The 15,667-nt window shown below is 43.9% G+C and overlaps 1 protein-coding gene across 2 annotated transcripts in view; it reads right to left on the bottom strand.

Moving 5' to 3' along the window:
* Window positions 1–15,667, bottom strand: part of LOC137375787 (dedicator of cytokinesis protein 2-like) — a 690,449-nt gene that overhangs the window by 202,371 nt on the left and 472,411 nt on the right. For both annotated transcript variants that reach the window (XM_068043220.1, XM_068043218.1), the window contains exons 30-34: window positions 15,192–15,270; window positions 12,386–12,486; window positions 9,394–9,452; window positions 8,571–8,719; window positions 3,491–3,576 (exon numbers count right to left, since the gene is read on the bottom strand). In XM_068043220.1, coding sequence (XP_067899321.1) covers window positions 3,491–3,576; window positions 8,571–8,719; window positions 9,394–9,452; window positions 12,386–12,486; window positions 15,192–15,270 — 474 coding nt within the window. The remainder of the gene's footprint in view (window positions 1–3,490; window positions 3,577–8,570; window positions 8,720–9,393; window positions 9,453–12,385; window positions 12,487–15,191; window positions 15,271–15,667) is intronic.

Here is a 15,667-nt window from a genome sequence, read left to right as displayed (position 1 = left end):
GAGAGGAGGTGGCATTGTACTGTTGATTAAGGAGTCAATTACTGCAGTAAGGAGGGATGATATCTGAGAAGGTTCCTCTAATGAGGCCATATGGGTAGAACTTAAAAACAAAAAGGGGGAAATAACCTGGCTGGGAGTGTACAACAGGCCTCCAAATAGTCAGGGAGAGATAGAGGAGCAGATATGTAGGCAAATCTCAGAGAGGTGCAAAAATAATAGGGTAATAATAGTAGGGGATTTCAACTTCCCCCAGATTAGAGGAGATAATATTAGTGCAAAAGGCTTAAAGGGAGCGCAATTCTTAAAGTGCATTCAGGAGAGCTTTTTGAGCCAGTATGTACAGAGTCCTACAAGAGGAGGGGTAGCACTGGACTTAATCCTAAGGAATAAAGCCAGACAAGTGGCAGAAGTGGCAGTGGGGGAGCATTTTGGGGATAGTGACCATACCTCTGTAAGATTTAAGGTAGTTATGGAAAAGGACATAGAGGGACCGGAAATAAAAGTACTGAATTGGAGGAAGGCATATTTCAATATGATAAAACAGGATCTGGTTAAAGTGGACTGGCAGCAGCTTCTCGTATGAAAGTCTACATCAGACCAGTGGGAGTCATTCAGAAAGGAAATAGTGAGGGTTCAGGTCCAACATGTTCCCGTAAAGGTGAAAAGTAGGACCAACAAATGCAGGGAACCCTGGATGTCAAGGGATATAGAGGATTGGATAAGGAATAAAAAGACTTATGGCAGATTCAGAGCGGTGAAAACAGCAGAGGCCCTAGAGGAGTATAGAAAGTGCAGGTGGGGAATTAAAATAGTAATTAGGAGAGCGAAGAGGGGGCATGAAAAAACACTGGCACACAAGATAATGGAAAATCCCAAGGGGTTTTATAAGTATATTAAGGGCAACAGGATAACCAGGGAAAGAGTGGGGCCCATTAGGGACCAAAGTGGCAATCTGTGTGTGGAGATGGAGGGCGTAGGTGAGGTTTTGAATGATTACTTTTCATCTGTGTTCACTATGGAGAAGGATGATGTAGGTGTTCAGATCAGGGAGGGGGATTGTGATATACTTGAACAAATTAGCATTGAAAAGGAGGTAGTATTAACTGTTTTAACGGGCTTAAAGTTGGATAAATCCCCAGGCCCAGATGGGATGTATCCCAGGCTGCTATGTGAGGCAAGGGAGGAGATAGCAGGGGCTCTGACACAAATTTTCAAATCCTCTCAGGCCACAGGAGAGGTACCAGAGGACTGGAGGATAGCGAATGTGGTACCATTATTCAAGAAGGGTAGCAGGGATAAACCAGGTAATTACAGGCCAGTGAGTCTAACGTCAGTAGTCGGGAAACTGTTGGAAAAAATTCTTAGAGATAAGATTAATCTCCACTTGGAGAGGCAGGGATGAATCAAGGATAGTCAGCATGGCTTTGTCAGGGGGAGATCGTGTCTAACAATATGATTGAATTTTTCGAGGAAATGACTAGATGTGTAGATGAGGGTAAGGCAGTTGATGTGGTCTACACGGATTTCAGTAAGGCTTCCGCATGGGAGATTGATTAAGAAGGTAAGAGCCCATCGGATCCAGGATAATTTGGAAAATTCGATCCAAAATTGGCTTAGTGAAAGGAGGCAGAGGGTGATGGTCGAGGGTTGTTTTAGCGAGTGGAGGCCTGTGACCAGTGGTGTTCCTCAGGGATCGATGCTGGGACCTTACTGTTTTTAGTGTACATTAATGATTTTGATGTGAATATAGGAGGTATGATCAGTAAGTTCACAGCTGACATGAAAATTGGGGGTGTCGTAAATAGTGAGGAGGAAAGCCTTAGATTACAGGATGATGTAGTTGGACTGGTAAGATGGGCAGAGCAGTGGCAGATGGAATTTAATCCTGAGAAGTGTGAGGTGATGCATTTTGGGAGGACTAACAAGGCAAGGGAATATACAATGGATGGTAGGACCCTAGGGAGTCAGAGGGCCCTTGGGGTACTTGTCCATAGATCACTGAAGGCAGCAGCACAGGTAGGTAAGGTGGTTAGGAATGCATACGGGATAGTTGCCTTTATTAGCTGAGGCATAGAATATAAGAGCAGGGAGGTTATGTTAGAGCTGTATAAAATGCTGGTTAGGCCACAGCTGGAGTACTGTGTACAGTTCTGGTCACCACATTAAAGCAAGGATGTGATTGCATTGGAGAGGGTGCAGAGGAGATTCACCAGGATGTTGCCTGGGCTGGAGCATTTCAGCTATGAAGAGAGACTGGATAGGTTGAGGTTGTTTTCCTTGGAGCGGAGAAGGCTGAGGGGGGACCTGATTGAGGTGTACAAAATTATATGGGGCATTGATAGGGTAGATAGGAAGAAACCTTTTCCCTTACGAAGGGGTCAATAACCAGGGGGCATAGATTTAAGGTAAGGTGCAAGAGGTTTAGAGGGGAGTTGAGGAAAAATATTTTCATCCAGAGGGTGGCTGGAATCTGGAATACACTGCCTGAAGAGGTGGTGGAGGCAGGAACACTCACGACATTTAAGAAGTATTTAGATGAGCACTTGAAACTCCATAGCATACAAGACTATGGGCCAAGTGCGGGAAAATTGGATTATAATGGATAGTTGCTTGTTGGTCGGCGCAGACCCGTTGGGCCGAAGGGCCTGTTTCTGTGCTGTATAACTCTAAGACTCGAAAATATTTGAGATACAAAAAGAGGTTCTTCAACTGACGCTCATGAATCATCCAAAAGGTAACAATGAGTTTTGCATCACAGTGATTGTGTTGCCCCAGGTAAGTGTGTCCAGGGGTCAGGAAACAGGAGGCGAGGAGTGGGCATTGGAGACCAGGGTGGGTTGGAGGATTGAAGGCCAAGGGTTGGAAGGTGGACGCCAGGACAGATGTAAGAGGCTTGGCGGGGGGGGGGGGGGGGGGGGTGGTGGTGGTGGGGGGAGGGGGGGCGGGGGTGTGGTTGGGAGGGTGGGGAAGAGGGGGATCGAGAGCCAAGGATCAGGAGATAAGATGTGTTCAAGCCACAAATGGATTTGTTCCAGTTTGTTCTTATGGTCTTTAGTTCTGAATCCAAAATCCTTGTCATCTTCTGCAAATCCTTCCAGGCCTCTTTAACCTCTTCCATTAGACCAACTTAAGGCCCGCCTCTTCTTTCCACTCCACTTACAGTTCAGTCTAAATCTTTGGTACCTTTCTCCACCCCATTTAAAGGCCTTCCCAAAACTGAGCTTGTTGCCTAACACTTTGGTTCCTCTCCCTCTATCTCTTCTGCTAGATTGCTACCTATTGAAGCATTTTTTATAACAAGGATCTAAAGAAATGCAGGTTGTTGAGCTCTGTTCTATTTTGTTCTGGAATTTCTCAGTTCTCTGTCATTCAGGTGACCTGTGCTTCTGATTCTCTCTATATTTATCTTCTCGCTGTGATTTTTCTATATCTGTGTGCTAGTGTGCACACGCGCGCGTTGGTTGAAATTTGTAAACGCGAGGGACCTTACATTATCTGTAAGAGCTGCATGTACTGCTCGTCACCACATCCTCCCTCCACTGCGTGATCCAATCTCAGGATTATTTCATCTTCAAACTGTTAAAAAGATCATTAGTTACTCAAGACATCCAAAAGCACACTGAATAAAGCAGAGGACGAACAATATTTGTGAAACCATTATTAGAAAGATGGAAAGCACTCCGAATAGTGAGAGACATTTAGATGGTGGAAATGATATTTGTTATCAACCAGTAAGCTGTTCAGTTGTTATACTTCCCAATACCTCCTCTTTATTTCACAGCTGCTCCTTTTGGATTGGTTCCCATTGTTTTTACTTTCATGGCGCTTATTGTTATTTCTACAGAGCCTTTATCAAGATGTCCTTCAGCAGCCAGCATCTTAATTGGCAGAATACGCTTGCCCACAGAAAATGTAGGACGGACTAGAAAGGCTATTTCGTCAATCCTCGCTCATCCAATAAGCACAAACCTATAGCTTTCCTGGTCCCTTTCCTGCCCTCATCACAGGTTCCAGCTGTTTTCCAACCGATTCCAGTATTCCCCCACCACATCACACCACGCCACCCCCAACACCCCACAGCCTCACCAGCCTATCCAGATAACCCCTTAAGGTGCGGATCACTCTTAGTGTGAAGAAGAACTTTGTGACATCAATCCTACCTTTATTTGTCATTGATTTGAACCTGTGCACCCTTATCTCACTGTTTGGGTTTAATCTAACAGAGTCATAGAAATTGAAGGAGGCCATTCAGCCCATGGTGCCTGTGCTAGCACTCACCAACTGAAGCTCAAATGGCATTTTTTCTGCTCATTATACTTTTTTTCAAATATTTATTACTTATGCAAATATAGTTTCTGCTTCAATTGCTGCTTATGGTAAAGCATTCCCTGTTGTAATAACCCACTGACAGCATAAATTTTCTTCCAAGTTCCCCTTCTGTTCTTTTAATGTCATGTCCATGCTCCCTTGTCCCTGATTCAAGAATATATTTATTAGATCCCCTTAAGCTTCTGCCTTCCAGAGTTTTTTTTTTAAATTTGTTCATGGGATGTGGGCATCACTGGCTAGGTGCTCAGACAACATTTATTGCCCATCCCTAACTGTCCTCGAGAAGGTGGTGGTGAGCTGCCTTCTTGAACTGCTGCAGTCCATGTGGGGTAGGTACACCCACAGTGCTGTTAGGATGGGAGTTCCAGGATTTAGATCCAGCAACGGTGAAGGAACAGCAATATATTTCGATGTCAGAATGATGGTGTGGCTTGGAGGGGAACTTGGAGGTGGTGGTGTTCCCATGCATCTGCTGTCCTTGTCCTTCTAGGTGGTAGAGTCATGGGTTTGGAAGGTGCTGTCTAAGGAACCTAGGTGCATTGCTGCAGTGCATCTTGTAGATGGTACACACTGCTGACACTGTGCGTTGGTGGGGAGGGAGTGAATGTTTGTGGATGGGGTGCCAATCAAGCGGGCTGCTTTGTCCTGGATGGTGTCGAGCTACTTGCGTGTTGTCGGAACTGTATCCATCAAGGCAAGTGGAGAGTATTCCATCACTCTCCTGACTTGTGCCTTGTAGATGGTGACAGGCTTTGGGGAGTCAGGAGGTGTGTTACTCGCTGCAGGATTCCTAGCCTCTGACTTGCTCTTGTAACCATGGTATTTATATGGCTACTCCAGTTCCGTTTCTGGTCAATGGTAACCCCCCCAGTATGTTGATAGTGGGGGTTCAGCGATTGTAATGCCACTGAAAGACAAGGAGAGATAGTTACATTCTCTCTTGTTGGAGATGGTCATTGCCTGGCACTTGTGTGATGTGAATGTTACTTGCAACTTATCAGCCCAAGCCTGGATATTGTCCAGGTCTTGCTGCATTTCTACACGGACTGCTTTAGTATCTGAGGAGTCACTAATGGTGCTGAATATTGTGCAATCATCAGCAAACATCCCCACTTCTGACCTTATGATTGAAGGAAGGTCATTGATGAAGCAGCTGAAGATGGTTGGGCCTAGGACACTACCCTGAGGAACTCCTGCAGCGATGTCCTGGAACTGAGAAGATTGACCTCCACCAACCACAAAATCTTCCTTTGCACTAGGTATGACATCACCCAGCGGAGAGTTTTCCTCCTGATTCCCATTGACTTCAGTTTTGCTAGGGCTCCTTGATGCCATACTAGGTCAAATGCTGCCTTGATGTCAAGGACAGTCACTTTCACCTCACCACTTGAGTTCAATTCTTTTGTCCATGTTTGAACCAAGGCTGTAATGAGATCAGGAGCTGAGCGGCCCTCGCGGAACCCAAACTGAGTGTCACTGAGCGTGTTTTTTGCTAAGCAAGTGCTGCTTGATAGCACTGCCGATGACACGTTCTATCACTTTACTGATGATTGAGAGTAGACTGATGGGGCGGTAATTGGCCAGGTTGGACTTGTCCTGCTTTTTGTGTACTGGTCATACCTGGGCAATTTTCCACATTGCCGGGTAGATGCCAGTGTTGTAGTTGTACTGGTATAATAAAGCATTGCCTGATTTACCTTTCTCGATACAGCTAACTGTTTTTATACCTCCATCAGATTTCCTCTCAGTCAACTCCTTCAAGTTTCTCTAATCTTTCGGCCTAACCCAGTCTTTTGATGCTCAGAATTAGGGTATGGCCAAGGTCCATAACCAGACAAGATGAAATTTTAAAATGGCATCCTGTCATGTTGTCTGGAGGGAAGAACTCCCAAACAGAGGACAGGAATTTTAATCCCAGCCTTGGCTGGCCACTTGCTTGTCTGTCATCACTGAGCCATTTTTGACCACCCTGGGATGGAGTGCTGGATTTTTGCTTGCTCATGAAAGTGCCCTTTGAGATTATGATTCACTTAGCAGCAGTGAAGTATGTTTGCTTCTGTTCAAAGAATTAGTTGGAGCAGTGTTCCGCCCATGCAAGCCATGCAAGTGTACAGGTCAGACAGGGTGGATAGTCTCGAAACCAAACCTTTTCATTTGGGCTCTCACATGGCAAATACATGCACACCCCGTCCCCAGTTCAAGGTTGCCTCCATCATCCTTGAAGATGCTGATTTGTACAGGGTCAGCAACTCACTCGAGCCACATCAAGGACCATACATACTTCGTTCACACTACGTAATTCGTGTCTGTCTATATACTGCTGTTTGTTATGTTCAGCTGCAGAAACCTTAGGCTCGATTTTGCATTGAGATGCAATTGAAAACGTGGCCATTCACAGTAAGTTACTTTGACCCTCAATTTCTGAACCAGATGGCTGGTCAAGATTGACAGTGGAGAAATAGATGCACACAGTTCTGGGGTGTGGGGTGTTAGGGAGGGTGGGAGGTCAAGAGTGGTTATATCAGGAGGTATTCTACTGCTTGGTACAACTTAGTGCACAGTGGCCTCAAACATTAGGAAGATACCAAAAGCTAGATTTTCACGACCAGACTGATCATTGCTTGTGTTTGAGGAATTTGTTGGTAGATACTGCCCTTGTCATGTGGATTAGCAGAGGAACTTACTCAGGTACTCTGACTAGTGGACCCTAATTAAATGAAACAGAGTGCCTCTGATGTGCAATTTATTTAATGAACCATCTAGGTTTACTGATGCTTCATGTTGGATTGGAAATCATGGGCGGTTTTTTATGCTCTCCCCCGTGTCAAGTTTGGAGGCATACAAAACATTTAATCAGGCAGGATGATGGCAAGTGAGGACCCTGCCACCTTCCTGCCTCCACCCCGATTAATCCTGTGGTGGGAAGGCCTGTGGATGCCCTTCGTCCCCTTCTGCCAATTGAGGCCCTTAAGTGGGCAATTAATGTCCAGTTAAGGGCCTCTTCCTGCCATCGCTGGTATTAACCTGTGCAAATTGCTTATAGTCTCCCAGGAGGGGGGTCCCCCATTCAAAGGCACTCAGTGCCTGATCAAGGGAGCCAGCATCGGGAAGGGGGAGCCCGCTAAAAGCTTTCCCCCCTCCCCAGCCCTTGCTGCCAACCCCCAACACCCCCGTCTACCGTGACCCCCACCCTGTAAAACCCCCCATGCCATCACTTACCTCTGGCCTGGGCCACTCTGCGATTCTGGGCCTCCGGCGGGAAGGCACTGCCTCCCTGGTCGTGCTGCTAAGCAAAAGAGCTGCCAGCTTCTGATTGGCCTGCAGCACCCGGTGGATGGGACTTCCAACCCCAGGGTCCTAATCCCATGAAAAGCCTGCTGGTGGCCTGTTCATTGCCTGACTGGCTTGTAATACAGTGGGCCTTCCCCAAGAGGATGCAGCTCGGGTTTCTCGCCGGCTCTCCAGCTGGCGGCCAAGACACCAAGCGCCTCCATAAAATTTCCCCCATATGTTAGGTTCACTCATTGATTCTTATTGCATTTGTGAGCAATTTAAGCCCTTCCACACATGTGCTTGTGGCTTTGTTTTTGAATATCCGACTGCTCTCTGCTTTTGCATCTGGTCGAGGGTGGGTGGTTTTGGTTTATTCCTGGAATCAGCGACAATTTAAAAATTCTTCCAATCATTTTTTTAACAGGAAGGGGCAGGACCTTTCTCTCTGGAATAGATTGCTTGAAAGGGTGGCAGCAGATGATTCAGTAGTAAATTTTAAAGGATAGTGAGATATATACTTGAAAAGGAAAAAATTATAAGACTATGGGGAAAGGGGAAGTGGGACAAATTAGATTGCTCTTTCAAAGAGGAGGTCGAGGCATGATGGACCCAAAGGCCTTTTTCTGTGCCGTAACATTCAATGTTTCTACGCTTTTCTGTGTTCCAACAAAACTCATGTGGTGTGTGTTCAGTCAGGTACAGTATCGTCCATCACTAAGAACTCACACAAGCACAGCTATTTCAAGCAAGAGATCTTGCTAATCAGCTGAAATTGTTGATACCATCCTTACTATTACAGTGGGCGGACATTTACATGGCCATTCCCTCCACCCCCCCAGCCTCCTTTGGTTTCTGTTTACCAAACATTCTCGAGAACCATGCCGCTTTAACTATCTTGTGACCTTTAATTATCTCCCACCATACTGCTTCATGTAGAATAGGAGATGGTCATTTGCCTTCATTCATACCTTCCTGAACTTATTGAACATGGTGTACTCGCACAGCATCATATCAAAGAAGATTGGAATCGTGGCTTTGCGGAGTTCAGTCTCAGGGATCAGAGTGATTTCTAGGATTGGGCCAACCATCTCTGGGATGAAGTGTATCTTGTTTTGTGCTGCCATTCAATAAGATAAATAAAATCTGATTAGAAAGCAGGATGCCTGGAAATATTCCTCACAACAAACTTGACCTTAATTAGTAACGTGGGCTTTACTATTTGTTCGAACTAACTTGCATTATCTATGCTGTGTTTTTGTTTCTGATTTTCTTCCCTCCTCTTCTGAAGCCACTGGCTCAGTCCCCTGGGTATTGGTTACCATCCAGTAATCAACCTGAGTGTCTGTTCTCCATGTATGATCTTAGATAGAGGGTCATGATTAGAGTGGGGCATTACAGCAGACCCATATCCTGTTGCCCTGTCACCCGCTCGAGCTCACCCACTGAAGGATGAACAGTGAGTGACTGAAGTGGAAAGCTTGTCCCCACTGGCTGGCAATCAGGGATGAGATGCTTGGTCCCACTGGGTTGTGACCAGGGCTGGGAACTCTGGCTGATTTTTTTACCCCTCCATAGCCCAAAGGCAGTCAAGCCATTTATAATATTGCCATCACTGCTCTAGCTGAGAAGAATGCGAGCTTGACAGAGACTGGGGATCTGGTTGGGGCTTTGTAGCTCAATACCACATCGGGTGAAGCATGCACCCATTGAGCCAGTGGGGTCCTATACTCAATGAATGTGCATTGAAAAGCTACTTCATTCAAAATGATCATGAACTAATATTTCACACACCAAGCTTGTACCACATGTCACGAGTATTGAATCCGATTAGGCGCCTCATATCCCCGTACCTGAAAAAAGAAGTATTTTAATTTAATATGTAGTACAACGACTAAAAGTTGTAAATAAAAATATTTTTGCCACTTTAACTCATTATTACTACAGCTCCCTCTCCATGTTTTCCACCTTCCTTTAGGATGGCAGTGTATCCTGTGGTACTGATTTATTCACTGATAACTAGTTCATTCCTTCTCAGTCTCAGGATAAGGGGTCAGTCATCTAGGACTGAGATGAGAAGAAATTTTTCCACTCAGGACATTGTGAATCTTTGGAATTCTCTACCCTAGAGGCCTGTGGATGCTCTTCCATACATACCAAACTGAGAACAATAGATTTTTGGACACTAAGGGAATCAAGGGATAGGAGGATAGGGCGAGCAAGTAGAGTTGATGTAAAAGTTCAGCCATAATCTTATTGAATTGCAGAGGAAGTTCTAGTGGCCATATGACTCCTGCTCCTATTCTTCTGTTCTCAGTGCCATGCTTACCTCTCCTCAACCACAGGAGCTGCTCTCCCCAGCAGCCTAGTCAAAAAGCAGCAAAGGTAAGACAGTAGAGACCATCTATATCAGGGTGACTACAGAGATTTAGTCTCAGCCACTCACCCTAGGGGTCTGCAGTTTTAAGTCTGGATCTATGAGGAGACATGATCCAGTTCATTAAAATGCTGAGGCAGATTTAAACAGGACTATTAATATGAAACCGGAACTGGTGTCAGTCTTTGCTATACCTGCCAGCCTTGGTTGTGACAGCACAGCACTCTCGCCTCAGAATCAGAACGTTATGGGTTCAAGTCACACTCCAGAGATTTGAGCCCCCAATCTGCTGCACTCACATAGGTGCTATCTTTCAGATGAGATGTTAAACAGAGGCTCTGTCTGCTCTCTCAGGTGGTGGTAAAAGGTCCGATGGCACTATTTCAAAGCAGACTTCTCTGCAATATTTATCCCTCAACCAACATCACTAAAACAGGTTATCTGGTCATTATCACATGGTTGATTGTGGGACCTTGCTGTTCACAAATTGGCTGCTGCATTTCCTACATTATAATAGTGACCACACTACAAAGAAATTGACTGTAAATTACTTTGGGACACCCTCACCTTGTGAAAAGTGTGATATAATATAAGCCTTTCCCTTTCTTTGGTTCACTCATGAATAAGCCAGGAGGTAGATTGTGGATTCTAGCAGTCCACTTGATTTTCTGTCCATATAATAAATGGAAGGAAACTCATACAGAGCAGTCTGACCTCTGTACCCCTGTTCGATGTATACACTCCTAACATGTAAAACCCTGAGCTAGGAGTGTTAACTATATGCAACAAGGAGATTGAACAGTTTAAACTGTTCCCTTTCTGGGCCAGAAAAGTTGATTGGCATTGCATTGACAACTATCATGTTGTTAAAAAGATACTTATGCTGTTAAATCCCAGCCCTGACTTTCTGCAGTGATTTTAATGGACAATTAATGTGAAAATCCAGCAAGCTGTTTAAGCTACTGATTATATGAAACAGGTGGCAGCAGAAAAACGTAAACTGACCAGCAAGTTCTGCAGATTCACAACTCAAAGTTTATCTCTTAATCGTTAAGTTTGCTGGTAGTTAACATACTGTTACTTTTCCAGCAAGATGCAGCCTATGGTATTGATTTACTGATTAAATTATCAGCTGGTTAATTATCAGCAGGATTGAGGACCATGACAACAATTCAACTGAAATTATATATACTCCATGGACAAGCTAGTTCATGCACTGCCAAGGTTGAGGGGAGCACCCTGCCAGGATAGAATAGTGTTGATGTGAACATGGATGGATGTTCTGGAGTTTGGTTTGATTATCTCTTCAGGGAATATATGTGCAAAACTATTCCAGTGGAGAATAAATGGATGGGATAGAGTCCATCACTGAGTAGAGTAGGATGTCTAAGTTTTTTGTTTATCAGCATAATAGCATGGTGCTTCATCTGCCTTGTACAAAGTTTAAATCTGTGCCCCATTAATTTGCCAATTTAGCATGGAGCTTCACCAACATGAAAATTTCATTCATTTGCAACTAACAGAGCTTGGCGTTCTGATTTAGGATTTAACAACTACAGCTGTCATTTATATAATGCAACAAAAAAGGCCCAACTATGTCGCAGAATCAGATAAAACAATCCTATGCCGATCCAAATAAGGATTGGTAAAGATTAGGAGGACGTAACCAAAAGCTTGGTCAAAGCACTGGGTCTTAAGGAGGGTCTTTCAAGAAGAAGCAGGAGGTGAAGAAATAGAGGGTTTTAGAGAGGGAATCCTATCGTGTGTGGCCTAGCTGGCCTTTGTCACCAATGGTGAGGTGAAGGGCATGAGGAATGCACCTGAGGCTGGAGTAAGAAGAATAGAGGGTTTCTCAGGGATGCTATAGGGTTGGAGGCATTGGGGAGGGATGAGGCCATGAAAGCATTTAAACACATGCATGAAACTATTAAATCTGAGATGTTGAAGGACCGGGAACCAATATAGGTCAGCAATACAGGAGTGTTGCGTGAACAGGAGATAGGATATGGACAGCAGAGTTTTGGAGAAGGATGAGTTTATAGAGGGTGGATGATGCGAGGTCAATCATGACAATATTAGAGTATTTCATTTCAGAGATGACAAATGTAATTAATCCATCATTGAATCAACATGACTAAGAACAGCCATTTCAAACATCCAGACTCACAATATTAAAGACAAACCAGCAAGTAAAAAAATGAGTGCTGATAGGATTGAGTTCCTAAGACTTTGAGGGCTGGATTGTCCTGGCCCTCTTGTAACCCATATGGGGCTTTCTGGACACACCATGGGTAGACTGTGCATGGTCTGTAGCAAGAGCTGGGACCGAATGGCTTTTTCTTGTTTCATGGTCTCTTCTCTTTGGACCATCCAGCATTAAATCACAAAACGTTAGTGAAAAACACTTACTTGTTCAAGATTTTGGTGCATTTTGCCTGAGAAAACTGTTCCAGCTGCAGTGAATTTTGGGTAATGAAGCATACAGCCAGATGGAAGTAAGTATTCCACAGCTACAGATAAAAACATAAAAAATTACACAGAAACATAATTAAATTTTACTACATATCAAAACCATCGCTATTTAAATAGCATCTCAATGTTATGTCTTAGCCTAATATTTTAAATTATTCAGAGAAAGTTTACATTTTAAAACAATATAATGAAACATGTTTAATATTTCCAAACTCCTATCAACCTAATTGTCCCAATAATATTTGTTATAGAAGATGTTTGTGGAGGTGGGATCGGGGCCAGCAGGGCCACCTGCCCGCATGTGGTGAGTAGCCAATCAGGCTCATTAAGAGCCTAACAAAGACCAATTAAAGGAGGTGGAATGGCATTTTCCAGCTGGTCTTCAGGTTCCTGCACCATTGGGGACCAGTTTAAGTGTCTGGAGACAGGCGGAAGGCAGGGTGGGAACTGTGCTCCGGTCAGGCCGAGAGGCACTCCAGCTACACACCACCCTGCAGAGGGGTTCCCCGCACCAACAGTGGTGGCTAGGCAGCTGAATCTTTTTTTCCTTGGTTAAAAATTTGAAAACATTGGAGAGAGGGTGGCTCCATATTGAAGAGCCCTCTCTCTTACTTATCTTCCATTACAGCCTGCTGCACCTCTCAAGCTGAAAGGTCTCTGATTGGCCCTCAAGCTTTGAGATCCCGCCCACCATCCTTAATTGGACAAAGAACCTGTCTCCATGCCAATTAAAGGATGAGCCGTGACTGTTTTCCCCTGGGGGTGGGTTCAGAATCCAGAAACAGTATCAACCTCAACTTCCACCTCCCTGCACACCCCTCACCCCTGCCTCCCCCACCCCCACCAACACAGAGGGAATATCCAGCCTAGAAAGAATTTGCAGTCTATTAACTTGGAATTCTTACTGTTTTTGATGTCAAGGTCTCTCTCAAGCAATCTCCTCACTATTTGCTGTAATCCAATTATACACTACAACACACATAAATATTTAGAGTGGCTGAATTAAAAGATGTTGGGAGTTCCGTAAAGAAAATCCTCAATGACTGCTGCTCATGCTGCACTAAACCTGGCAGAAGCTTTGCTCCTCTTAGTGCCTCACAATGGTTGTAACACTCAGCTGCATTTTGTTGAGCAGCACAGGGAACTGGAAAGGCCGAACACCTCTTGGTCCCCTCTGCCTCATAAACAGAATGATAATGGTAGTTTGCAACAGGAGGTCAGAGGTTAGGAGATTAATTATACTTTTAAAGCATTGTTATATTTCTGAATACATTATCTTTGTAATCCAATATATCTGTTTTCCAAAATACAGCTCTTTGTAGGTCCTATTTTAAGTAAAGTGCTGTAAGTAGGGGATTCAGGCATAGGTACAAGTGTCAGCCATGGCTTAGTGGTAGTGTGCAGCCAGAAGGTTGTGGATTCAAGTTCTGCTCCTGATACTTGAGCACATAATCTAGGTAGATAGTTCAGTTCAGCACTGAGAAAGGATTGCAATGTCAGAGCTGCCATCTTTCCGATGAGACGTTAAATCAAGGTACCGTCTGCCCTCTCAGGCGGGTGTTAAAGATCGCCTTGCACTATTCAAAAATGAGCAGGGGAGTTCATCTGAGGTTCTTGACAATAATTATCCCTCAACCAAAATCACAAAAACTGGATTATCTGGTCATTATCTCATTGCTGTTTGTGAGCTCTGTTCAAATTGGCTGCTGTGTTTCCTACATTACAACAACGACTACACTTCAAAAAGTAAATCATTGGTTCTGAAGCATGTTGGGATGTCCTGAGGTTGGGAATGGTGTGCTATAGAAATGAAACTTCTTTCTTTAAATGTGAACACATGGAACATTTTCACTTTGGGCCTTGCTTTGTTCTCATCACATCATTGAGAAATGCAATGGCTCTGCATTGAATTGAAGATAATTCAATAAATCATAGAATCTTACAGCACAGAAGAAGGTCATTTGGACCATTGTGCCCATGCCAGCTCTTTGTAAGAGCTATCTGAATAGTCACACTCCAATGCTCTTTCCCCACAATCCTGGTTTTTTTTTTCTTTTCAAGTATTTATCCATTTTCTTTTGAAAAGCAACTATTGAATTCCATCACCCTTTCAGACAGTAACACGCCAGATCATAACAAACTGCTGCATTTAAAGTAAAATCGCATCATCTCCTCTCTATGTCTTTTGCCAATTATCTTAAATCTGTGACCTCAGGTTATCGATCCTCCTGTGAATGAAATCAGTTTCTCCTTATTAATTGTATCAAAACCCCTCATAATTTTTAACACTTTTATTAGATTTCCCTTAGCCTCTCTGCTCGAAGGACAAAAATCCCAGCTTCTCTAGGCTCGCCACATTAATAAGGAATTTATCTATCAACATTTGCTTAAAGACGAATGAACTTTATCTCATATCCTACACCACTCTTAAAAGCCATCTCTTTGACTAAGCTAATGGACATCCCAACTAATCTCCTCCTTTACCTCATTCTCCAATTTCCTCAAGCTTCTGTGAAGCATCTTGGGCATTTTTTTCCACAGTTATGTCACCATATAAATGCACATTGTTATCTGATCATCTTATGCTCATTGGGTCATCTTCAAATAAGGTATGGGGTCCTGAATACTCTGGATGCTTGAGGCAGTAAGGCCCCGTTCAGACTGGAAACCACAGTTACCATTTAGCTACACCAGAATGAGCATGTAACTGATGTATCTAATGTTGACTAGTGCACTCTCCTACCTGTTGCTCGAAGTTCATATTCTCCAGGAATTTTTGGTTCATGGTTTCTGCAAACTTGTTAATGGCTCGTAGAAAAACTCTGTAAAAATCAAAACAATCAATTCATTTTAATTTATTAAAATGCAAGTTTTCTAAGGGTGAGTGAGGAGATACAATGGAGCATGGCTGGGATCAAATTTAGCCCAGACAGGTCGAATAACTGTCTTCTTTCTCTGCAGACTGCTAAAGATCTAGGTTAATGAAGTCGGTGGGGGGGTGGGGGGGGGCGGTTCTCAATCTAATGGGAATGGGAGCTTTCAATTTTGTGTCATGCTTGGCACCTCCACCTGCCAGGAATGAGGCACATTAATTTTGGCATGAACATTGATTTTAAACTGTTACTGGAATAAAGAAAGTACTTGTTAAACAGATCAGCCGTGGCTGGAAAAGACATTTGCATATTAACAGACGGTGCTTGGACGGACAAAGAAGCATTC

The sequence above is a fragment of the Heterodontus francisci genome, chromosome 12, assembly GCF_036365525.1.
Source record: "Heterodontus francisci isolate sHetFra1 chromosome 12, sHetFra1.hap1, whole genome shotgun sequence".
Classification (NCBI taxonomy): domain Eukaryota; kingdom Metazoa; phylum Chordata; class Chondrichthyes; order Heterodontiformes; family Heterodontidae; genus Heterodontus; species Heterodontus francisci.
The sequence above is the reverse complement of the archived record's forward strand: the minus strand, read 5'-3'. Positions and strand labels throughout refer to the sequence as shown.